General features: G+C 44.7%; 1 protein-coding gene across 1 annotated transcript in view; it reads left to right on the top strand.

Moving 5' to 3' along the window:
• LOC121577132 (A disintegrin and metalloproteinase with thrombospondin motifs 20-like) overlaps window positions 1–26,221 on the top strand; it is a 142,054-nt gene that overhangs the window by 21,237 nt on the left and 94,596 nt on the right. The window contains exons 4-8 of the mRNA XM_041890920.1: window positions 17,144–17,451; window positions 20,084–20,167; window positions 23,416–23,540; window positions 23,669–23,709; window positions 25,754–25,859. Coding sequence (XP_041746854.1) covers window positions 17,144–17,451; window positions 20,084–20,167; window positions 23,416–23,540; window positions 23,669–23,709; window positions 25,754–25,859 — 664 coding nt within the window. The remainder of the gene's footprint in view (window positions 1–17,143; window positions 17,452–20,083; window positions 20,168–23,415; window positions 23,541–23,668; window positions 23,710–25,753; window positions 25,860–26,221) is intronic.

The following is a 26,221-nucleotide window of genomic DNA, read 5'->3' as shown; positions in this document are numbered from 1 at the left end:
GGTTTAAAGTAGTTGGAGTGACCTGAGGGGCCAAAACCTCCTTAATATGCTTGCCTTTCACTCCATCAGTCTGTGTGGCAAACACAGAGGGGCAACAATCTGGAGGGTCTCACTCTCAGCCAGGCACTGGAGGACTTTGAAATATGCTCTCTCTCTGTGTAGACACTGTCAGAAAGTGGGTGAAAGGCCTAACATGAAGGTGTAGCAGCTCACACAAGTTGTGGGTCCATCCACCCAGTCTCCCTTTAATATCTTTCTAACCTCACAGATTAGATACAGTAGGTTTTTCTATTCAAAGTGCCCAAGCAAACACATTCTTCCTCCTCACCTTTTAATAAATCAATGGGGTCTTGTTATATACATAGATATATAGAGAAAGAGAAGACACCTGCAGCAGAGCAGACACACAATGAGGCAGGATTAAAGGAGAGAGACGACACAGGGCCGGGTTAGGACAGGAGAACTGTGAGGTGTCCTGGGCTGTGGTTCCACACCCTTATCTGATAGGCTCCTCTCCAGATGCACTGATAAATGCCTCTCTTTGAAGGCCACAGTAGGCCTGCCTGCCTGGCTGGCTGTTAGTAGGCCTAATTTCTTTTTATGGGAATGTGTACAGTGCAGTGCACACACTGACTGCTACTATCAGGTCAGGAGTAAACACTGTGTTGGTTGGCTGCTCTCAAAGCACAACAAAGGCATCAAATCAAATCAAGTTTATTGGTCGCGTACACAGGTTTGCAGATATCGCAGGTGCAGCAAAATGCTTATGTTTCTAGCTTAGACAGCACAGTAATATCTAGTAATACAATAACAATACACATAATCCAAAAGGTAAAAAAATATCAGAAATATCAGAACGAGCAATGTCAGTGTCCAGAATATAAGTGTATATATATAAATGGTGTGTATATACAGTATGGACAGTATATGAATAGAAAAGGTGTGTACAGCAGTAGCTACAGTGGGGAAAAAAAGTATTTAGTCAGCCACCAATTGTGCAAGTTCTCCCACTTAAAAAGATGAGAGAGGCCTGTAACTTTCATCATAGGTACACGTCAACTATGACAGACAAAATGAGGAAAAAATATCCAGAAAATCACATTGTAGGATTTTTTATGAATTTATTTGCAAATTATGGTGGAAAATAAGTATTTGGTCAATAACAAAAGTTTCTCAATACTTTGTTATATACCCTTTGTTGGCAATGACACAGGTCAAACGTTTTCTGTAAGTCTTCACAAGGTTTTCACACACTGTTGCTGTTATTTTGGCCCATTCGTCCATGCAGATCTCCTCTAGAGCAGTGATGTTTTGGGGCTGTCGCTGGGCAACACAGACTTTCAACTCCCTCCAAAGATTTTCTATGGGGTTGAGATCTGGAGACTGGCTAGGCCACTCCAGGACCTTGAAATGCTTCTTACGAAGCCACTCCTTCGTTGCCCGGGCGGTGTGTTTGGGATCATTGTCATGCTGAAAGACCCAGCCACGTTTCATCTTCAATGCCCTTGCTGATGGAAGGAGGTTTTCACTCAAAATCTCACGATACATGGCCCCATTCATTCTTTCCTTTACAGGGATCAGTCGTCCTGGTCCCTTTGCAGAAAAAACAGCCCCAAAGCATGATGTTTCCACCCCCATGCTTCACAGTAGGTATGGTGTTCTTTGGATGCAACTCAGCATTCTTTGTCCTCCAAACACGACGAGTTGAGTTTTTACCAAAAAGTTATATTTTGGTTTCATCTGACCATATGACATTCTCCCAATCCTCTTCTGGATCATCCAAATGCACTCTAGCAAACTTCAGACGGGCCTGGACATGTACTGGCTTAAGCAGGGGGACACGTCTGGCACTGCAGGATTTGAGTCCCTGGCGGCGTAGTGTGTTACTGATGGTAGGCTTTGTTACTTTGGTCCCAGCTCTCTGCAGGTCATTCACTAGGTCCCCCCGTGTGGTTCTGGGATTTTTGCTCAGCGTTCTTGTGATCATTTTGACCCCACAGGGTGAGATCTTGCGTGGAGCCCCAGATCAAGGGAGATTATCAGTGGTCTTGTATGTCTTCCATTTCCTAATAATTGCTCCCACAGTTGATTTCTTCAAACCAAGCTGCTTACCTATTGCAGATTCAGTCTTCCCAGCCTGGTGCAGGTCTACAATTTTGTTTCTGGTGTCCTTTGACAGCTCTTTGGTCTTGGCCATAGTGGAGTTTGGAGTGTGACTGTTTGAGGTTGTGGACAGGTGTCTTTTATACTGATAACAAGTTCAAACAGGTGCCATTAATACAGGTAACGAGTGGAGGACAGAGGAGCCTCTTAAAGAATAAGTTACAGGTCTGTGAGAGCCAGAAATCTTGCTTGTTTGTAGGTGACCAAATACTTATTTTCCACCATAATTTGCAAATAAATTCATTACAAATCCTACAATGTGATTTTCTGGATTTTTTTCCCTCATTTTGTCTGTCATAGTTGACGTCTACCTATGATGAAAATTACAGGCCTCTCTCATCTTTTTAAGTGGGAGAACTTGCACAATTGGTGGCTGACTAAATACTTATTTTCCCCACTGTATATACTGTAGGATGAGCCATGACTAGAATACAGTATATACACTACATGACCAAAAGTATGTGGACACCTGCTTGTCGAACATCTCATTCCAAAATCTTGGGCACATTGCTGCGGGACTTACTTCCATTCAGCCACAAGAGCATTAGTGAGGTCGGGCACTGATGTTGGACGATTAGGCCTGGCTCGCAGTCGGCGTTCCAATTCATCCCAAAGGTGTTCGATGGGGTTGAGGTCAGGGCTCTGTGCAAGCCAGTCAAGTTCTTCCACACCGATCTTGACAAACCATTTCTGTATGTCATTGTATGCTGTAGCGTTACGATTTCCCTTCACTGGAACTAAGGGGCCTAGCTACCTCTCTCTCTCTCTCTCTCTCTCTCTCTCTCTCTCTCATCACAGGCTGCATAAACATGCAGCTCTTTACTGCAGCCTAATTGCTAAGAGCAAATTGCATTGAGCAACACAGTCAGGACCACCAGGCAGAGTGCAGCTGTAGGTGGGAATATCTCTGGGTATACAATATGATGTAGGTACAGCTCCTCTTGAATGCACAAGCAGATATATGTGATTAAGATATTGTGCTACAAAACTAAGAATCAACTTGTGGGGGCCTCAAGCAGAGGGCCTCAAGGTAAAAAATTGACCCGTGTGTTAGAAATGAAAGGGCCGATTTCTGGTCTTAGTCCGCACCTGTACAGTAGTGAAAGAAAAGAGAACCTGTTGCTGGCAGAGGGCAGATTCCTTTCTTGCTATCCCTCTATTCCTCTTTCTGAGGAGGCATAAAAGCACTCTTTGTGAGGGTCAATGATCTCATGGTCCTCTCTCTCCACACTTTATGTATCTGTGAAAGGGGAGGCTTGTCTTAAATAAAAGTTGCTAGTCAGAGTTTGATTGCTGAGGGGGCTGAAGGGTTTTGAGGCTTTGGGGGGTTGGGGAGTTGCAAGGAGGCTCAAAACCTGCCAACTATCCCAGTTGGTCAGAACAGAACACACATGGAAATGCCAGACACGCTAGTTCAGGAATGCTATAGAAGAAGACTATAGGCCTATCATGGTATACTGCATGTGTTTACTTTCAGTTGTTTAAGAATTTCCATAGTTGGTGGAGTCCTGTTGGTTTCCATAGTTGGTGTAGTCCTGTTGGTTTCCATAGTTGGTGTAGTCCTGCTTGTTTCCATAGTTGGTATAGTCCTGCTGGTTTCCATAGTTGGTATAGTCCTGTTGGTTTCCATAGTTGGTGTAGTCCTGTTGGTTTCCATAGTTGGTGTAGTCCTGTTGGTTTCCATAGTTGGTGTAGTCCTGTTGGTTTCCATAGTTGGTGTAGTCCTGTTGGTTTCCATAGTTGGTGTAGTCCTGTTGGTTTCTATAGTTGGTGTAGTCCTGTTGGTTTCCATAGTTGGTGTAGTCCTGTTGGTTTCTATAGTTGGTGTAGTCCTGTTGGTTTCCATAGTTGGTGTAGTCCTGTTGGTTTCCATAGTTGGTGTAGTCCTGTTGGTTTCCATAGTTGGTGTAGTCCTGTTGGTTTCCATAGTTAGTGAAGTCAGTTTGGTTTCCATAGTTGGTGTAGTCATATTGGTTTCCATAGTTGGTGTAGTCCTGTTGGTTTCCATAGTTGGTGTAGTCCTGTTGGTTTCTATAGTTGGTGTAGTCCTGTTGGTTTCCATAGTTGGTGTAGTCCTGTTGGTTTCTATAGTTGGTGTAGTCCTATTGGTTTCCATAGTTGGTGTAGTCATATTGGTTTCCATAGTTGGTGAAGTCCTACATCTGCTCACCTTGGTAAAATGTGTTGATACTGTAGAAGCAGAACAGTATGTTTACACTGAGATAACGTGAACAAAGATGAAGTTGAAGAGCTCCTTGTGTCCACCATTCTGCAGTCGTCTTTGGTCTTTCAACAGAAATCTAAGAGTTTTTCCTCTCATATGCCGTCACCAACAGGGGAGTGTTGAAAATGCTACTATGATAATAAGGTATTTTAAAGTGCAACCTCTTAGGGAAGATAGGGTTTCTGTTGTTTCATCCTCAGTCAATACACAGTAATAAAGTTGTCATTGGCTGTTTTCCTTGCTGTGTGTGTTCATGCATTGTTGTTAGAGCACTACAGTATTCCATGACTCATGCTTTCCATTTGATTTACAACAAAATAGTTCTCAAACTCAATATTTTAGTAAATTCAAGTTCAGATACATAACTTTCCTTGACACTAACATGACCTAGATGTTCTTCCCTACTACTGTTCACTAGGCACCGAGCAGCCATGTCTAGGACTACAGGTCTATATGCACACTAAGCCATCTTGGGTGGTTTTGCCACTGTTTTTGATAACTGTGAAGTTGGGAGCTGTTGAGTGGGCGATTAAGAGGCGAGTGTTCTTAAGTTTAAAAGGCGAATGTTCCTCATTATGCCAGCATGGGTTTTAAAGGTTCTCCAAAGGAGCTTGTCAGACTGAAATCACAACAACACTGTGACTGCGTCGGCCCCTTAATGCAACATTCTGGGGGTTATCTGTCTGTCTGCCTGTGGGCTAAAGCTTGCATGTGAATCTCTGTGTCGGTCGTCCTGAGATGGAGATAGTCAGAAGGATGGGGGTGGCCCAGGATAGGGGAAGACTATTCTCACTCTGCTCACTAGGTCTCTGCAGGGCTGACATGTATGAGAGCTTTGAAGGTAATAAGAGGTTGTAGTTGTATGTTTCTCTCTCATGATGTGCTTACTATATTGCAGGCATGACTGGTCCCTGGTACTAGGACTGGGATGCGGTGAATGGAACAATTAGTGTGATTATGGAGAAGGACCGAGTTGTTTCTGCTGGAGAATACAGAGTTGGTTGGCTGTGGGCCTGTGGCTATCCCTCCCAGGTACAAAGCATCGCTGCATGTCCCTTTGCCCCTGACCTCTAAACACAAATATTTTAATGGGAATCACCCATTGCCCGGCCCACAGTGTAAAAATGACGTGGGTCCAAATGCAAGTCTCAGCTTTTTTTGACAAAGGGTTCATTTACATGGAAAATGCTCTCTCATGCCGTCCCCCGTGCGATCTGGTATTGAACTAGCTGACTTGAATCGCTCCCTGTTCTTTAGCGCTTTCATGTATGTGAATGGAAGCGCTTGTTGTGTGTTGTGTGGGACCTCGCGCTTGTGTCACCTTTTGTTTGGAGTCACTCATTGGATGGGATCTGACCATGGGCTCTTCCCTAGAGGTGTTCGGCCCTCCATTTCAACTGTTTACACTGAGTTGAAGTTGTTTTTGTCTCTCATGCCGTGTTGGGAATGGGCTCAGTAGAGGTAGGCATGGTGCGATGGATGGATGGTTATCGGTCAAATGACCTCTCTCACCTTTAGGGTCTGGCTCGCAGAGGTATGGGGGCTTTGGGGTGTAATCTGGCTCCATAGGGCTTAGGCCCCCAACACACCATGGAGCCGCTATTGTTACTCATCCTGAAATGTGTATCTGGAGGAGTGAGTGTGTAAAATGTTTTGCTTTGTTCATGTCGTGTGCGTGCGAAGTGTGCGTGTATGCACAGACTGTGTGTGTGTGAACTCTGTTAGGCTTATCTTTTTGACTGAGTGTTTGTTGTCTCTGTTGCTGTGAAAGAGACGGCTCTCTGAGGAGTTGGAATCGCTGAGCGAGAAGAGGATAGGAGAGGAGCAAGTTTCTGTCTTCATCTGTATGCCTAGCCTGGTCGGTGCTGCATGTGCCGGTCTCGCTCTAAACCCTGGCACTGGCCCCGGACGTTTCTCAGGCTCTCGCTCTGCCTTCCTCCTCCCTCTACACCTGTGTCTCTATCTGTAGCAGCCCCTCAATCCACGTCAGAGTTTTCAAACTCAACTCCAACTATAAATCTACAGGAGAAGTTGGACTGTGTTGTAACTGGGGCACTCGGGGAATAATAAAATCAGACATATTTAATGATACGTTTGGTGAACATTGTGCCTCTGTCTATAACCGATTGAGGTATGAAGTACTATGATGCTTCTCCGACCTAGGCAATAGTTATTGTGAACCAAATGTAAGTAACTTATAGATAGTATGAACTCCAGTTCTGCACTTCAGCAATAATAGAGCCCTCATTGCTCTGGTGTTCTTTATGGAGAGAGTGACATAAGCAGCTAATCATTCTTCCACATGGTCATCTGACTGACTGGACGATAACAGATTGTCTGGGTGTTGGATCAGCTATACACACTAGACAGACAGATATAGAAAGATAGACAGACAGACAGCAGTCTAATGGTTGTCATGTGGCCATAGCGACAGGACAGCCCCAGTGAACCCAACCCAGTGTGTTGTCTCTGTCTCAGAGTTCCAGTGACAAATTCCAACAGCTATTTTCTGCAGAGTTCTACTGTCTGTCTGTCTGTCTGTCTGTCTGTCTGCTTGGGTATTCTGTCTGAACAGATGGGCAGCAATGTTCTGTTATAGTGTTATCAGTCAGATGTATGGTGCTGACAGGTGAGGGACATGGTCCCCACATTGTGGCCATGGGCAGGCTGGGACACCACTGACCCTGATGGGAAGACAGTTGCAGGCCAGAGATGTGCAGTGTCATCGCCTGGAGCTCCTCTGTCCATCTGAATACTTATAGGCACCAAAACAAGTGGTTGAAATGATTATGTTACTCTTATGTATGGAACGTCTATGGAGGTTATTTGATCTTGGGGAATTGAGACCAATGGAATATACTGTAGATGGAGAGTGGAATCCAAGATGTTGCTGCTGTCATCTACAGTATACTGAACAAAAATATAAATGCAACATGTAAAGTGTTGGTCCCATGTTTCATGAGCTGAAATAAAAGATCACAGAAATTTTCCATATGCACAGAAAGCTTATTTCGCAAAAAATGTCTGCGTAAATGTGTTTACATCCCTGTTAGTGAGTATTTCTCCTTTGCCAAGATAATTACATTTTAGTCATTTAGCAGACACTTTATCCAGAGTGACTTACAGTTAGTGAGTGCATACATTTTCTTCCAATCTTTTTTTCTTTTTTTTTTCTCATACTGGTCTCCCGTGGGAAACGAACCCACAACCCTGCCGTTGCAAACGCCATGCTCTACCAACTGAGGTACACGGGACTAATCCGTCCTGACAGGTGTGGCATATCAAGAAACTGATTAAACAGCATGATCATTACACAGGTGCACCTTGTGCTGGGCACAATAAATGGCCACTGTAAAATGTGCAGTTTTGTCAAACAACACAATGCCACAGATGTCTCAAGTTTTGAGGGAGCGTGCAATTGGCATGCTGACTGCAGGAATGTCCACTAGAGCTGTTGCCAGAGAATTGATTGTTCATTTCTCTACCATAAGCCACCTCCAATTACGTTTGAGAGAATTTGGCAGTACGTCCAACCGGCCTCACAACCGCAGACCACATGTAACCACGCCAGCCCAGGACCTCCACATCCGGCTTCTTCACTTGCGGGATCGTCTGAGACCAGTCACCCGGACAGCTGATGAAACTGTGGGTTTGCACAACCGAAGAATTTCTGCACAAACTGTCAGAAACCATCTCAGGGAAGCTCATCGGCATGCTTGTCTTCCTCACCAGGGTCTTGACCTGACTGCAGTTCGGAGTCGTAGCCGACGTCAGTGGGAAAATGCTCACCTTCAATGGCCACTGGCATGCTGGAGAAGTGTGCTCTTCACAGATGAATCCCGGTTTCAACTGTACCAGGCAGATGGCAGACAGTGCGGATGGCGTTGTGTGGGCGAGCGGTTTGCTAATGTCAACATTGTGAACAGAGTGCCCCATGGTGGCGGTGGGGTTATGGTATGGGCAGGCGTAAGCTATGGACAACGAACACAATTGCATTTTATCGATAGAAATTTGAATGCACAGAGATATCGTGACAAGATCCTGAGGCCCATTGTCGTGCCATTCATCCGCCACCATCACCTCATGTTTCAGCATGATAATGCACAGCCCCATGTCGCAAGAATCTGTACACAATTCCTGGAAGCTGAAAATGTCCCAGTTCTTCCATGGCCTGCATACTCACCAGACATGTCACCCATTGAGCATGTTTGGGATGCTCTGGATCGACGTGTTCGACAGCGTGTTCCAGTTCCCGCCAATATCCAGCAACTTCGCACAGCTGTTGAAGAGGAATGGGACAACATTCCACAGGCCACATTAACAGCCTGATCAACTCTATGTGAAGAAGATGTGTTGCGCTGCATGAGGCAAATGGTGGTCACACCAGATACTGACTGGTTTTCTGATTCACGGCCCAAACTTTTTTTAAAGGTATCTGTGACCAACAGATGCATATCTGTATTCCCAGTCATGTGAAATCCATAGATTAGGGCCTAATTTATTTATTTCAATTGACTGATTTCCTTATATAGCTCAGTTGGTAGAGCATGGCGCTTGCAATGGCAGGGTTGTGGGTTCGTTTCCCACGGGGGGCCAGTATGAAAATGCATGCACTCACTAACTGTGAAGTCGCTCTGGATAAGAGCGTCTGCTAAATGACAAAAAAATTAAAAATGTAACAGTCAAAAGTTTTACAGTTCAGACACAGGGGGACAATGTAATTCCCATCATTTTAAGACCACTCATGTCCTCATTAAAAGCTGAAAGGAAAGTACATGCCAAGTGCTTTGGGGTAATTGATTCAGTGTCGTGGTTTTATGACAGTTTGGTTTTCTGCAGCCCATCTTTACTGTACATCTCAGAGGGGCACTCACTCTCCCCAAAGAACAAAGCAGACAGACATGAACCGACCATCATCTCTTCTCTCTCTCCTCAACACGAGAGAAACAAGGAATCTGGCAGCTTTCACTGGTCTTATCGCGTGAGGTAGAGATGGTTACATTGAAGGACAACCTAGCTGTTGCATCATTGTTGTTGAACTCCAGAGCAGAGGGATGGGATTCCCTGTTGAGAAAGTCTGGTTCCTGAACTCTAACCCTTAACCCCTTGGCCACCCTACAGCTTTTAACATGGATCTGGACAGTAACACTGACACCACTGTGGGCAGACTGTGTGTGTGACAGCTGCTATCGTTCTTTATAATGGTCAAGAGTCATGCAGCCATGTTTAAAAGCTTTCGTTCTACAGCAACAATTAGTTCCCTCTTTTCTCTGTCTAGCCAGCAGCCACAGAATTACTCTTAATTGTAGGTCTGTGTGGGTCTAGAGGATGTTGTACTGTCTGTTAAACGACCATAACAACGTGACCCTTGATTGACCCAGGCATGATCTATGCTTGCTGTAAGGTACACTACAGCTACACAATGCTGCGGACAACACTGTCTCCGTAATTGGCACCCAAGTGACAGAGCTCTTTCTCTCCCAGTGGGTTATTGTAAAAGAATGTTAATTAGCTCAACAATGAAATCAGTGTTCCCTATTGTTGGGCTTTTGGCATTGATACTTCTGAACGAGAGTGAAAATAGGTCATAGTGCATCAGAGTATTAAATAAATGGACTTTATTCCAGCTGAAGAGGAGGACAACGTCATGTTTGTTGACATCATGCTTGAATGATGTCAACAAACATTTGTTGTAAAAAATATATATAAAAAATTAAGCACGTTGGTATCAATCATTGAAGTGATGTACTATTGCTTTAATGTTTCTTGGATTGTAAACAAAAAACGAAAAAAAAAAATAATATATATATATATATATATATATATATATATATATATATATATATATAGTGAGGGAAAAAAGTATTTGATCCCCTGCTGATTTTGTACGTTTGCCCACTGACAAAGAAATGATCAGTCTATAATTTTAATGGTAGGTTTATTTGAACAGTGAGAGACAGAATAACAACGAAAAAATCCAGAAAAACGCATGTCAAAAATGTTATAAATTGATTTGCATTTTAATGAGGGAAATAAGTATTTGACTCCCTCTCAATCAGAAAGATTTCTGGCTTCCCAGGTGTCTTTTATACAGGTAGAAGCTGAGATTAGGAGCACACTCTTAAAGGGAGTGCTCCTAATCTCAGTTTGATACCTATATAAAAGACACCTGTCCACAGAAGCAATCAATCAATCAGATTCCAAACTCTCCACCATGGCCAAGACCAAAGAGCTCTCCAAGGATGTCAGGAACAAGATTGTAGACCTACACAAGGCTGGAATGGGCTACAAGACCATCGCCAAGCAGTTTGGTGAGAAGGTGACAACAGTTGGTGCGATTATTCGCAAATGGAAGAAACACAAAAGAACTGTCAATCTCCCTCGGCCTGGGGCTCCATGCAAGATTTCACCTCGTGGAGTTGCAATGATCATGAGAACGGTGAGGAATCAGCCCAGAACTACACGGGAGGATTTTGTCAATGATCTCAAGGCAGCTGGGACCATAGTCACCAAGAAAACAATTGGTAACACACTACGCCGTGAAGGACTGAAATCCTGCAGTGCCCGCAAGGTCCCCCTGCTCAAGAAAGCACATATACAGGCCCGTCTGAAGTTTGCCAATGAACATCTGAATGATTCAGAGGAGAACTGGATGAAAGTGTTGTGGTCAGATGAGACCAAAATCGAGCTCTTTGGCATCAACTCAACTCACCGTGTTTGGAGGAGGAGGAATGCTGCCTATGACCCCAAGAACACCATCCCCACCGTCAAACATGGAGGTGGAAACATTATGCTTTGGGGGTGTTTTTCTGCTAAGGGGACAGGAAAACTTCACCGCATCAAAGGGACGATGGACGGGGCAATGTACAGTCAAATCTTGGGTGAGAACCTCCTTCCCTCAGCCAGGGCATTGAAAATGAGTCGTGGATGGTTATTCCAGCATGACAATGACCCAAAACACACGGCCAAGGCAACAAAGGAGTGGCTCAAGAAGAAGCACATTAAGGTCCTGGGGTGGCCTAGCCAGTCTCCAGACCTTAATCCCATAGAAAATCTGTGGAGGGAGCTGAAGGTTCGAGTTGCCAAACATCAGCCTCGAAACCTTAATAACTTGGAGAAGATCTGCAAAGAGGAGTGGGATAAAATCCCTCCTGAGATGTGTGCAAACCTGGTGGCCAACTACAAGAAACGTCTGACCTCTGTGATTGCCAACAAGGGTTTTGCCACCAAGTACTAAGTCATGTTTTGCAGAGGGGTCAAATACTTATTTCCCTCATTAAAATGCAAATCAATTTATTACATTTTTGACATGCGTTTTTCTGGATTTTTTTGTTGGTATTCTGTCTCTCACTGTTCAAATAAACCTACCATTAAAATTATAGACTGATCATGTCTTTGTCAGTGGGCAAACGTACAAAATCAGCAGGGGATCAAATACTTTTTTCCCTCACTGTATATATATATATATATATATATATATATATATATATATACATACACACAGTGGGGAGAACAAGTACACTGCCGATTTTGCAGGTTTTCCTACTTACAAAGCATGTAGAGGTCTGTAATTTTTTATCATAGGTACACTTCAACTGTGAGAGACGGAATCTAAAACAAAAATCCAGAAAATCACATTGTATTATTTTTAAGTAATTAATTTGCATTTTATTGCATGACATAATATTTGATCACCTACCAACCAGTAAGAATTCCGGCTCTCACAGACCTGTTAGTTTTTCTTTAAGAAGCCCTCCTGTTCTCCACTCATTACCTGTATTAACTGCACCTGTTTGAACTCGTTACCTGTATAAAAGACACCTGTCCACACACGCAATCAAACAGACTCCAACCTCTCCACAATGGCCAAGACCAGAGAGCTGTGTAAGGACATCAGGGATACAATTGTAGATCTGCACAAGGCTGGGATGGGCTACAGGACAATAGGCAAGCAGCTTGGTGAGAAGGCAACAACTGTTGGCGCAATTATTAGAAAATGGAAGAAGTTCAAGATGACGGTCAATCACCCTCGGTCTGGGGCTCCATGCAAGATCTCACCTCGTGGGGCATCAATGATCATGAGGAAGGTGAGGGATCAGCCCAGAACTACACGGCAGGACCTGGTCAATGACCTGAAGAGAGCTGGGACCACAGTCTCAAAGAAAACCATTAGTAAAACACTACGTCGTCATGGATTAAAATCCTGCAGTGCATGCAAGGTCCCCCTGCTTATGCCAGCGCATGTCCAGGCCCGTCTGAAATTTGCCAATGACCATCTGGATGATCCAGAGGAGGAATGGGAGAAGGTCGTGTGGTCTGATGAGACAAAAATAGAGCTTTTTGGTCTAAACTCCACTCGCCGTGTTTGGAGGAAGAAGAAGGATGAGTACAACCCCAAGAACACCATCCCAACCGTGAAGCATGGAGGTGGAAACATCATTCTTTGGGGATGCTTTTCTGCAAAGGGGACAGGACGACTGCACCATATTGAGGGGAGGATGGATGGGGCCATGTATCGCGAGATCTTGGCCAACAACCTCCTTCCCTCAGTAAGAGCATTGAAGATGGGTCGTGGCTGGGTCTTCCAGCATGACAACGACCCCGAAACACACAGCCAGGGCAACTAAGGAGTGGCTCCGTAAGAAGCATCTCAAGGTCCTGGAGTGGCCTAGCCAGTCTCCAGACCTGAACCCAATAGAAAAACTTTGGAGGGAGCTGAAAGTCCGTATTGCCCAGCGACAGCCCCGAAACCTGAAGGATCTGGAGAAGGTCTGTATGGAGGAGTGGTCCAAAATCCCTGCTGCAGTGTGTGCAAACCTGGTCAAGACCTACAGGAAACGTATGATCTCTGTAATTGCAAAGAAAGGTTTCTGTACCAAATATTAAGTTCTGCTTCTCTGATGTATCAAATACTTTTGTCATGCAATAAAATGCAAATTAATTACTTAAAAATTATACAATGTGATTTTCTGGATTTTTGTTTTAGATTCCATCTCTCACAGTTGAAGTGTACCTATGATAAAAATTACAGCCCTCTACATGCTTTGTAAGTAGGAAAACCTGCAAAATCGGCAGTGTATCAAATACTTGTTCTCCTCACTGTGTGTGTATATATATATATATATATATATATTTATTATATATATATATATATATATATGGGTACCGTAATTGTTTTGTGGTTATTGTTCTCAAACGCCCTGTCTGCGATTGTGTTTGTGTGAGTGGGTAATAAACGTCTTATTAGAAGAATACATAAACATTGTTTACATTTCACTGTAGTTATTGAAGCTGCAACATGTAACTTTTTGGGCGACTCAACCTAATTCACATAGAAATTTTAGTTATAGATCTGTCATTCTCATTGAAAGCAAGTCTAAGAAGCGGTAGAGCTGTTCTATGTGCACTATTTCTATGCTTCCCATTCGTACGTTTTTTTTTTTTTACTTTCGGTTTTGTCCACAGCTTCAAACAGCTGAAAAGACAATATTTTTGATAATGGAAAATATATTTCACAGTGCTTTAGATGGTACAATATGTGGTCCTCTGTAGCTCAATTGGTAGAGCATGGTGCTTGTAACGCCAGGGTAGTGGGTTCGATCCCGGGACCACCCATACGTAAAAATGTATGCACACATGACTGTAAGTCGCTTTGGATAAAAGCGTCTGCTAAATGGCATATTATTATTATTATTATTACAATGATTCTTTACACTATACTTGCTTGTTTTGTCACATAAACTGAAATTAGGCGAACTAGTAGAATTTTAGCAACCAGGAAATGGTGGAGTTATTTCTGCATAGTGAACCTTTAAGTCATGAAACGTTATTGTGATTATAACCCCCACCGTTTACTGCTCTGTATAGGCATTGTACCAGAAAATGCTTTTGATTTCGCAGCTATGTGTACTCTTGTGCCAACAAAAACACTGTCTTTATAGATGGCACGCGTTGCAGAAATATGTTATGTGTTGGGCTGTATTGCTAGTATGAGTTACTACAGTAGTGCTTGATTAAGTTTTATAAACATCTGGTAGAAGTGGTTTAATAAATGTTTGATAAATATCTATTTTATACTTTTTTCATTGAGAGATAAATTCCCCTATGTTTGGGTCTGTCAGAAATGTCTTTCAGTCCTGTGAGTGAGTCGAGCCAGGGTCAGCCCAAACTATTCTTCTCACGGTGTAAGTAGCAGCTCATCGGCCAGTGAGAGGGGGGGATTTGACCGTAAGACGATTTCGGAAAGGATGTGAGTAGCTTTAAAGGCCATATTTCCTCCTCCTCCTCAACTTACTGTACTCCACTTCCACACTATTCACTTCTCACTCAGACTTCACTACATAGAAACATCAGAACCTCTAGTCTACCCTTTCTTCTTTTCCTCAATGTGGGATTGTCCGCTCTGCTCTGCACTGCACTGCAGTGAGAAATCTGTCTGTTGGCGTTCTGGAGCTCTCTTTCGCTCTAATTCCTGGAAAAAGGAGCCTTCGCCACGGCCCAGCAACCTCAGCTGCTGTGGGGATGGGCAATGGGCACCGGCTGATGGGCTTGGTGCTAATGCGGGAGCCTGGCGCTGGCACAGGGCGGGGCCTCACGGCGGCAGGAGCTGTGTGCCGTTGTGCCAGGCTGTCACCCTCCATCTCGTGTGCCCGCCGCGCCGGGGGCATCACTTGAATGAATGGAGTTTTCCTTTTCTTTTTCTCTCCCTTTTAAACCTTCTCTACGTCCTCTTTCTGTCTTGTTGGTTTTATAGAGAGCTGCTGGGGGCTCAGACTACAAAGGGACACTCACTATGACAGGGTTACCCAGAGGTAAAGAGAGTACATGAAGTAACCCCCTCATCGGGAAACTAAAGTAAGTTGATAGGAAATGATGTGTGTTGTGCAGTATATTGTCTATGGCCATGGCTGCCTTGCAGACACTTTACAAAAGTACACTTTATTTGGATGCAGTCTCAGTAACCTCAGTGCAGGAAAACAGCATGATAGCAATTTAGTATTGACGGTTAACTGGTAATTCTGGCAGCTGCATGGATCACAGTCTTCTACAGTCTTCCTCTCTCTTCCCAGCACCAGCTACTGATAGGACGGTTTGTACGACCATAGAGATCTGTCTTTCCTCAGCTGTGAGGCAGCAGAAATATTACAAGCCCTCTTTCTGTTAAGAGTCGTACATCTCAGCACATGTGGCTATACATCAGCGCAGATCCGGACAGCCTGATGCATGGTGTACTTTTCACCATAGCCAAACCTAATCCATCCAGATACATTGTTGATCTTGGACCAACACATTGCAGCATGTCAGGCATGCTCTCTTTTCTCTCTCTGTTTTTGAATGCTTTTTGATAATGTAGTAGTATTCTCTTTCGTAGTATGACGTTCTCATTGACAGAGATGGATAACGTCCGTTGTTCCAAGAGTTGGGTAGGGTGGGGTTGGAGTGTGTAAGACCCTCTGCAGCTCTTATGGGCTGACAGGAGCTTGCCTGAGCGGAAAGTGGAAGCCCCCCACCCCAGTCCAATAGCCCTGACCCTGGCTCCTCTTCCCTGGTGCTGTTGTGCTTCAACAGCATAGTGTCCCAGGAAGGAAACTACCCTGTGCACAGACAACATAAACACACGTAGTTAAGCCCTCTCCCTTCCTTCACCTCCACAAGTTGGCGTGCATTCCCATCTTCCTCTCTCTCTTCCCCCCCCCCTCTCGCTCTCACACTCTCTGTATTTCTCTCTCTCTCTCTCCCTCTCTTTCTCTGTCTGTCTCTCGTTCTGTCTGTCTGTCTGTCTTTCTCTCTCCCTCTTTCTCTCTGTGTCTCTCTCGCTCTCTCTCTGTCTCTCTCTCTCTCTCTCTCTCTTTCTTTCTTTCCCTTCAGTTCCTCTTATCCTCTTTCTTTTCCCATCCCTGTCATAACGGTAAAGGAATCCATCTCTCATCTCTCACTGACTGAGCTCTGCTGTGCTACACGTGCAGTTCATCTGAGGTCCATCTAACAGAGGGAAGGATTGGAAGTGATGCCAATGGCCTACATGTAGCCAGAGAATATTGCTACTTTCCGTACCCTTTTTACCTTTTAAGGTTGTTAAGTGCTTTCTCCTTTGGCCTGAATATAACTGTGTTCGCCTGAAAGTCTGAATCTAGTATCTGTTGCATTTCAGCTGTACTGTTCTGTTCAACTTGTCCTCCCACAGTGACCCTTTAATTTGCTGTGATATACGGGCGGTGGTTGAAATGAAGTGGTTTAAATTCATGTTCCAATGTGGAGTACACACTGTGGCAAGCCGCTGGTGAATGAAGAGGCAGCAGTGGGAATAGTGTGTCGTTAATAATAGCCTTATTAGATGGTTTTCTGTGTTTGTATAAGTTGAATTTGAGGCACAGGAGTGCAGCTTGTCTGACCTTCAGACTCTTAACCTAAAACCTCTGTTACTGACCCTGTGTCATTGTTACAACTGTTCTTCAGAACCTTGGAATGACACAGTAATTTATGGAAGGTTGTCTTGAAAGTCCAGTATGTGGGGGTTAGGTCTTTGGAATGTGGCTAAGCTGAGGCCTTTCTCTTTAGCTTTAGCCGTTCCATACTGTGGTAGGAAATGCCTGTAGATGGAACATAAAAAGGTGGATGTCTGGAATGAGGGTTTCTTGTCTTCTACAATAATGGATTGTTCTACTATTTACACTCAAGTCTAAGTCCGTTCTTATTACCATATTACCTTTAACCTGATTATGCTACTCTGTTAAATGACGTTCTATTTCCTGACAGGGGAAGGATCGGAAAGGCCAGTTGTCAATCTTCAGAACATCAGGAGTATGGTAGAAGAGCTGGATTCCCTCAGAGACAGAATGGGCATCCACCACACAGGCTACGAGATAGGCCACACGACAGAACACCACATAGACCACCACTCCACCACCTCCAACTCCTCAGACCCCAATCACAGAGCCTCGTCCAGGCAGAAGAGGTTCCTCTCATACCCCCGCTATGTGGAACTGATGCTGACTGCTGACGTCAAGATGGTGCACCACCACGGACGCAACCTCGAGCACTACATCCTAACAATCATGTCAGTAGTAAGTAAAATATTGTTTTTAAAAAAGTATAAAGAAAAATACATTGTTGAATCTAGATTTGTTCTGTGGTGTAACTTACTATGGTTTCAGGAAGTTTGACTTTTCCGTGATACAAAGTCGTTCACTTCAATATAAGTTAAAGTGGTTAATAATATTGGTATCTGGTTGGTAGTTTGGTTGACTTTCTACTGTACCCTATTTTCAGGATGCATCTCCTTTGTGTGAAAAATAGTTCATGGGAAAACATCTATCTACATGGGTGAAAACTAAAAATGGGCAAAACCCAAACAGACCATTGCAGTGTAATAGAATATCTATTCAACAAATTGGGAGACACAACAGTGATTATTGTAGGTGACACAACACCCTGTAAGCCTTGACCTGATGAATCCTGCCAAACGATGCAACTGGGATTTTTGTTTAGCTGTTGGATCCCTAAAAATGCAAGACAGAAATGCTGATAGCCAGTTTTCTATTCCCAATGTTACCCTGATAGCAAGCTGTCCTGCAAAGTCAGAGATGTGACTCATAAGGGGGTTCACTGGGCTGACTCAGGTCTTTGTGATCTTATTGGCTTTTAGTTTGGTTAATGTTACCATATGCTGGTGTTACCTCAACCAAACTACAACACTGTAAAATACTGTACCTATTTGGAAACATATGGGCCTCTGCTTTAGCCCTTTAAAGACAATAGGAAGGACCTTTTGACGGTACACACACTCATTTTCACACATACACACACACGTGTACACAGCTGTCGAAGAAAAACCTGTCAGGGCCTCTCAATCTAAAAGACCTACCAAGCTCCGGCCAAACCAACAGAAACCAGACCCTGTATTTCAAACAAGAATAAGGAAATCAGCCAAGACTGATCCGTCATCGTCATGGTGACAGCACGTTGTGCCTGTTAGTGGAGCAGGGGGCTAATGGGTGGGCTGCTTGCCCTCTGATATGATGTCATAGTGTTTACACTGACCACAGACACATTCCTCCAGTGTATCAGAGCCTTGATTGTCTGTCCATCTATTTACCAGGGTGATGCGGTAGTTTAGGCTACAGCACACTGTCTGTCTGCTTGCCTGCTGCCTGCCAGCCTGCCTGCCTGCCAGCCTGCCTGCCCGCCTGTCTGCCTGCCTGTCTGTCTGTTTACCAGAGGAGGAATCTGCTTCACGCAGCCCCCCCATGCTCTGACCAGCTAAATGTTTATAGAGGGCTAATGAGTTCCTGTCAGAGCTCTGTTAGGATAGCCCCAGGAGAATAGTGACCCACACTGACAGGGCTGAACCAAAAGAAAGACACAAAAAAAACGGTTTTGTCCAAGGAGTGGTGGGATACACACAAGCCAAGCCCCCCCTCCCCCACCACCAGAGGGTCCTTAGAGGAATTGTAATTGTGTGTAATACACTGTTGATTAAACTTACCCTGAAGGAATAACGATATGCATTCCTTCCTTCCTTTCTTCAACTTTTTATGTTATTTTAGTCAAGCCTTCGGAACGTGGTCTCTAGACCTACTCTCATTCAAAGTATTACTTGTATTTGCATTCGTTCAAATGTACCTACTGTCTGTTTTTGTACCATTAGTAGCAGGGGTTGGGATCGAAATAATTATATTTTTTGTTCTGTTCCACTGTTCCGACCAGCAAAATGAAGTTCTGAACCGGTTCGAACCCCCCAAAATACTGCTTTATATCGCTCCTTTCTGTACCTTTTTAAACCTCTTCACCAATCAGTGCGGATAGAGCAGCTTGCTATGGTAATAAAGAGCAAATTGTATTTTGCCGTAACAGCATGGTTTAATCATAATGAAAGACAAACACACACACTGTGCTGCCAGTCATTATGGGCAGGCCTGTGTAGGGCATGAGATGCGATTGAAATGTTGCGGGTGGGGCTAGAGCGAGAGAGGGGGGAGGAAGTTTGGCTTGAAGTGCTGGGCATCTTGTTATGACATGCATTATCTGAATTAGGCCCACATAATTATACCTATGGAGGAGCGGCTTCTATGGAGGAACTTTGAATGTCTTTGAATTTCCGAGAGTTGGTTAACGTTGGACCAGAGCAAACGTTAGTTAGCTAGTTAGCTAACAAGCTTGTGTGTGCAGAGCAGCGCTAGAATTAAAAACACATCTTACCTTTTTGTAGTTAATAAATCCAATGTGATAACTATAGTATCCTTAACTAGCATTGTAAAAGTGAATCCATTCTTCTCTAATTAAACATCTCTCTCCCTAATTTCTGAATTACGCTTGTAACGTCATCAGTAGGCTACAGTAACAGTAAGGGGGAGAGGCAGGTAGCCTACACACACACTGGCAAAGATTTCCAGCTGACAGGCAGACGCTGGAAAAAGTTTCTGAGTGACAAAGTGAGGGCTTTGTATAAGCACTTTGTTGTGATTTTTGTGGTACTGGAAAGAAATACCCGGAACGTAAAATAACGTTATTAACCAGTTCCCATGCTTTTAAAATAACGGTTCTGTTCCGGAACAGTATAGATCACTTTCGTTTCCGGTTCTGATTCTGTTCCTCAAATAATTGTGTTATTTTCTAGATTTCGGTTCTGTTTCCTTGAACCGGTTCCAACCAAAGTGTAGGTTTGCATTTCTTGTCTGTGTGTTCATCTTGTTACAGGTTGCTGCGGTCTACAGGGACCCTAGTGTAGGAAACCTCATCAACATCATGATTGTCAAGCTGGTTGTCATCCACAATGAACAGGTAAGAACAGGCACTGGGGCTGCAGTGAGTGAGGACTCTTAGACAGCTGGCGTCAGCCACACGTGTACCTTGTCTCTCTCTGTAGCCCTTCAAAAGGACACTGCACTCCTTGTCAGAGGAAAGGCTCAAGAGAAATCTCCTGAGAGAGAAATACACTGCTCAAAAAAATAAAAGGGAACACTTAAACAACACAATGTGACTCCAAGTCAATCACACTTCTGTGAAATCAAACTGTCCACTTAGGAAGCAACACTGATTGACAATAAATTGCACATGCTGTTGTGCAAATGGAATAGACAACAGGTGGAAATTATAGGCAATTAGCAAGACACCCCCAATAAAGAAGTGGTTCTGCAGGTGGTGACCACAGACCACTTCTCAGTTCCTATGCTTCCTGGCTGATGTTTTGGTCACTTTTGAATGCTGGCGGTGCTTTCACTCTAGTGGTAGCATGAGACGGAGTCTACAACCCACACAAGTGGCTCAGGTAGTGCAGCTCATCCAGGATGGCACATCAATGCGAGCTGTCGCAAGAAGGTTTGCTGTGTCTGTCAGCGTAGTGTCCAGAGCATGGAGGCGCTACCAGGAGACAGGCCAGTACATCAGGAGACGTGGAGGAGGCCGTAGGAGGGCAACAACCCAGCAGCAGGACCGCTACCTCCGCCTTTGTGCAAGGAGGAGCAGGTGGAGCACTGCCAGAGCCCTGCAAATGTGCATGTGTCTGCTCAAACAGTCAGAAACAGACTCCATGAGGGTGGTATGAGGGCCCGACGTCCACAGGTGGGGGTTGTGCTTACGCCCTCCATGTGCTCGCCAGAGGTAGCCTAACTGCCATTAGGTACCGAGATGAGATCCTCAGACCCCTTGTGAGACCATATGCTGGTGCGGTTGGCCCTGGGTTCCTCCTAATGCAAGACAATGCTAGACCTCATGTGGCTGGAGTGTGTCAGCAGTTCCTGCAAGAGGAAGGCATTGTTGCTATGGACTGGCCCGCCCGTTCCCCAGACCTGAATCCAATTGAGCACATCTGGGACATCATGTCTCGCTCCATCCACCAACGCCACGTTGCACCACAGACTGTCCAGGAGTTGGCGGATGCTTTAGTCCAGGTCTGGGAGGAGATCCCTCAGGAGACCATCCGCCACCTCATCAGGAGCATGCCCAGGCGTTGTAGGGAGGTCATACAGGCACGTGGAGGCCACACACACTACTGAGCCTCATTTTGACTTGTTTTAAGGACATTACATCAAAGTTGGATCAGCCTGTAGTGTGGTTTTCCACTTTAATTTTGAGGGTGACTCCAAATCCAGACCTCCATGGGTTGATAAATTTGATTTCCATTGATAATTTTTGTGTTATTTTGTTGTCAGCACATTCAACTATGTAAAGAAAAAAGTATTTAATACGATTATTTCATTCATTCAGATCTAGGATGTGTTGTTTAAGTGTTCCCTTTATTTTTTTGAGCAGTGTATATTACTGTGATGAGTACTACCACAGCGGTGATTTGACTAGTCTAGGACTGAGGGCATACAGCACATGGGCTTGTAATGGCAGATAGCTAAATGTTTACTGTGACACACATACATGGTTACATTTTTTTAAACATCTTTTAGCTAGGAAGACCTGTTCAAATTCTCACACTGTCTCTACAGTGAGGGAAAAAAGTATTTGATCCCCTGCTGATTTTGTACGTTTGCCCACTGACAAGGAAATGAACAGTCTATAATTTTAATGGTAGGTTTATTTGAACAGTGAGAGACAGAATAACAACAAAAACATAACCAGAAAAACGCATGTCAAAAATGTTATAAATTGATTTGCATTTTAATGAGGGAAATAAGTATTTGACCCCCTCTCAATCAGAACTATTTCTGGCTCCCAGGTATCTTTTATAGAGGTAACGAGCTGAGATTAGGAGCACACTTTTAAAGGGAGTGCTCCTAATCTCAGCTTGTTACCTGTATAAAAAAAGACACCTGTCCACAGAAGCAATCAATCAATCAGATTCCGAACTCTCCACCATGGCCAAGACTAAAGAGCTCTCCAAGGATGTCAGGGACAAGATTGTAGACCTACACAAGGCTGGAATGGGCTACAAGGCCATCGCCAAGCAGCTTGGTGAGAAGGTGACAACAGTTGGTGCGATTATTCGCAAATGGAAGAAACACAAAATAACTGTCAATCTCCCTCGGCATGGGGCTCCATGCAAGATCTCACCTTGTGGAGTTGCAATGATCATGAGAACAGTGAGGAATCAGCCCAGAACTACACGGGAGGATCTTGTCAATGATCTCAAGGCAGCTGGGACCATAGTCACCAAGAAAACAATTGGTAACACACTACGCCATGAAGGACTGAAATTCTGCAGCGCCCGCAAGGTCCCCCTGCTCAAGAAAGCACATATACAAGCCCTTCTGAAGTTTGCCAATGAACATCTGAATGATTCAGAGGAGAACTGGATGAAAGTGTGGTGGTCAGATGAGACCAAAATCGAGCTATTTGGCATCAACTCAACTCGCCGTGTTTGGAGGAGGAGGATTGCTGCCTATGACCCCAAGAACACCATCCCTACCGTCAAACATGGAGGTGGAAACATTATGCTTTGGGGGTGTTTTTCTGCTAAGGGGACAGGACAACTTCACAGCATCAAAGGGACGATGGATGGGGCCATGTGTCGTCAAATCTTGCGTGAGAACCTCCTTCCCTCAGCCAGGGCATTGAAAATGGGTCGTGGATGGGTATTCCAGCATGACAATGACCCAAAACACACGGCCAAGGCAACAAAGGAGTGGCCCAAGATGAAGCACATTAAGGTCCTGGAGTGGCCTAGCCAGTCTCCAGTCCTTAATCCCATAGAAAATCTGTGGAGGGAGCTGAAGGTTTGAGTTGCCAAACGTCAGCCTCGAAACCTTAATGACTTGGAGAAGATCTGCAAAGAGGAGTGTGACAAAATCCCTCCTGAGATGTGTGCAAACCTGGTGGCCAACAAGGGTTTTGCCACCAAGTACAAAGTCATATTTTGCAGAGGAGTCAAATACTTATTTCCCTCATTAAAATGCAAATCAATTTATAACATTTTTGACATGCATTTTTCAGGATTTTTATGTTTTTATTCTGTCTCTCACTGTTCAAATAAACCTACCATTAAAATTATAGACTGATCATGTCTTTGTCAGTGGGCAAACGTACAAAATCAGCAGGGGATCAAATACTTTTTTCCCCTCACTGTATGTCATGTCTCACAGGATGGACCCTCAATAAATTTCAATGCTGCTACTACCCTCCACAACTTCTGTGTCTGGCAACAGACTCAAAACGTCCAGGACGACAGTCACCCTTCCCACCATGACACTGCACTCCTGATCACAAGGTACAGGATTTACTGACCTTTCACCTTTTATCCATCTACATTGTCTTACTACCCTAACACACATACAACTGCTTTTATACAGATGTTGAATAATGGTGTGTGTTGCTTGTGCTTGTGTCTTCTCACAGGGAAGACATCTGCCGAGCTAAAGACAAGTGTGATACATTGGGTAAACAAACAGCTTCACTTTCAGATTAAAATGTATGTTTCAATGTTTCACAATCGGCTAGTATCTAAATAATAAATAATTTGGTCGGTGATTATATTTTTCCAATGTACACTGCTCAAAAAAATTAAAGGGAACACTAAAATAACACATCCTAGATCTGAATGAATGAAATAATGGTATTAAATACTTTTTTCTTTACATAGTTGAATATGCTGACAACAAAATCACACAAAAATTATCAATGGAAATCAAATGTATCAACCCATGGAGGTCTGGATTTGGAGTCACCCTCAAAATTAAAGTGGAAAACCACACTACAGGCTGATCCAACTTTGATGTAATGTCCTTAAAACAAGTCAAAATGAGGCTCAGTAGTGTGTGTGGCCTCCACGTGCCTGTATGACCTCCCTACAACGCCTGGGCATGCTCCTGATGAGGTGGCGGATGGTCTCCTGAGGGATCTCCTCCCAGACCTGGACTAAAGCATCCGCCAACTCCTGGACAGTCTGTGGTGCAACGTGGCGTTGGTGGATGGAGCGAGACATGATGTCCCAGATGTGCTCAATTGGATTCAGGTCTGGGGAGCGGGCGGGCCAGTCCATAGCATCAATGCCTTCCTCTTGCAGGAACTGCTGACACACTCCAGCCACATGAGGTCTAGCATTGTCTTGCATTAGGAGGAACCCAGGGCCAACCGCACCAGCATATGGTCTCACAAGGGGTCTGAGGATCTCATCTCGGTACCTAATGGCAGTTAGGCTACCTCTGGCGAGCACATGGAGGGCTGTGCGGCCCCCAAAGAAATGCCACCCCACACCATGACTGACCCACCGCCAAACCGGTCATGCTGGAGGATGTTGCAGGCAGCAGAACGTTCTCCACGGCATCTCCAGACTCTGTCACGTCTGTCACATGTGCTCAGTGTGAACCTGCTTTCATCTGTGAAGAGCACAGGGCGCCAGTGGCGAATTTGCCAATCTTGGTGTTCTCTGGCAAATACCAAACGTCCTGCACGGTGTTGGGCTGTAAGCACAACCCCCACCTGTGGACGTCGGGCCCTCATACCACCCTCATGGAGTCTGTTTCTGACCGTTTGAGCAGACACATGCACATTTGTGGCCTGCTGGAGGTCATTTTGCAGGGCTCTGGCAGTGCTCCTCCTTGCACAAAGGCGGAGGTAGCGGTCCTGCTGCTGGGTTGTTGCCCTCCTACGGCCTCCTCCACGTCTTCTGATGTACTGGCCTGTCTCCTGGTAGCGCCTCCATGCTCTGGACACTATGCTGACAGACACAGCAAACCTTCTTGCCACAGCTCGCATTGATGTGCCATCCTGGATGAGCTGCACTACCTGAGCCACTTGTGTGGGTTGTAGACTCCGTCTCATGCTACCACTAGAGTGAAAGCACCGCCAGCATTCAAAAGTGACCAAAACATCAGCCAGGAAGCATAGGAACTGAGAAGTGGTCTGTGGTCACCACCTGCAGATCCAGTCCTTTATTGGGGGTGTCTTGCTAATTGCCTATAATTTCCACCTGTTGTCTATTCCATTTGGACAGCAGCATGTGAAATGTATTGTCAATCAGTGTTGCTTCCTAAGTGGACAGTTTGATTTCACAGAAGTGTGATTGACTTGGAGTTACATTGTGTTGTTTAAGTGTTCCCTTTATTTTTTTGAGCAGTGTATTATACGCACGTGAATTGAAAATGTGTTTTTTGCATTTCCCAACTCTCCCTGAGACACCCTCTGAGACTGTGATCTAATATACAGTAATGAGTTTATTACATTTTAGTCATTTAGCAGACGCTCTTATCCAGAGCGAATTACAGTTTTAGTGAGTGCATACATTTTTCATAGTTTATAACAAAAGCTGACAGCTAATATAGTGACCGATCAGAATGGTGTAGTGTGTAGTAGGAGACGGTGATGGAGGACAGTACTAATCTCTCTTACGGAACAGACGTTTGATGGCTTACTCGCCTTTAGCGGTGGAGCGGTGGAAGGCTTTTTTTCTCTGTCCGTTCAAACAGCTCTGTGACCTTCCAGGGCTGGCGGAGCTAGGGACCATGTGTGACCCATACCGGAGCTGCTCCATCAGCGAAGAGAACGGACTCAGTGCCTCCTTCACCATCGCTCATGAGCTGGGCCATGTGTAAGTACCTTCTACACTCCCCGTTCCCCTGCACCCCTGGCCCCCTCCTGGTCCTACCTCTCAGGCCCCCTGGGGCCTGCCCCGGTCTCGTACAACAAAAGCCCTCTTATCCTGGTTTCAAACGCAGGTGCAAAGCATAATAAAGGGAAAAAGGGATTTAATAACATGCCAACCTTAATACCCTAGTATAGCGGCCTGAGTTAACCCTGTAGGTGTTACAGCTTTGAGGAGGTAGCCAGGCAGCCAATGGGCTCTGTATGAGAGTCAGCTGAAAGTCACCACTGCCTGGGCTTTAGATGTGGTGGACCAGGGGCCTCTGCATGGGGCGCCCATTATTTTCAACTTGACGTCAGGATGGAGGG

Source organism: Coregonus clupeaformis, chromosome 11 (assembly GCF_020615455.1).
Source record: "Coregonus clupeaformis isolate EN_2021a chromosome 11, ASM2061545v1, whole genome shotgun sequence".
NCBI lineage: Eukaryota > Metazoa > Chordata > Actinopteri > Salmoniformes > Salmonidae > Coregonus > Coregonus clupeaformis.
This window is presented reverse-complemented; position numbering and strand designations above follow the sequence as displayed.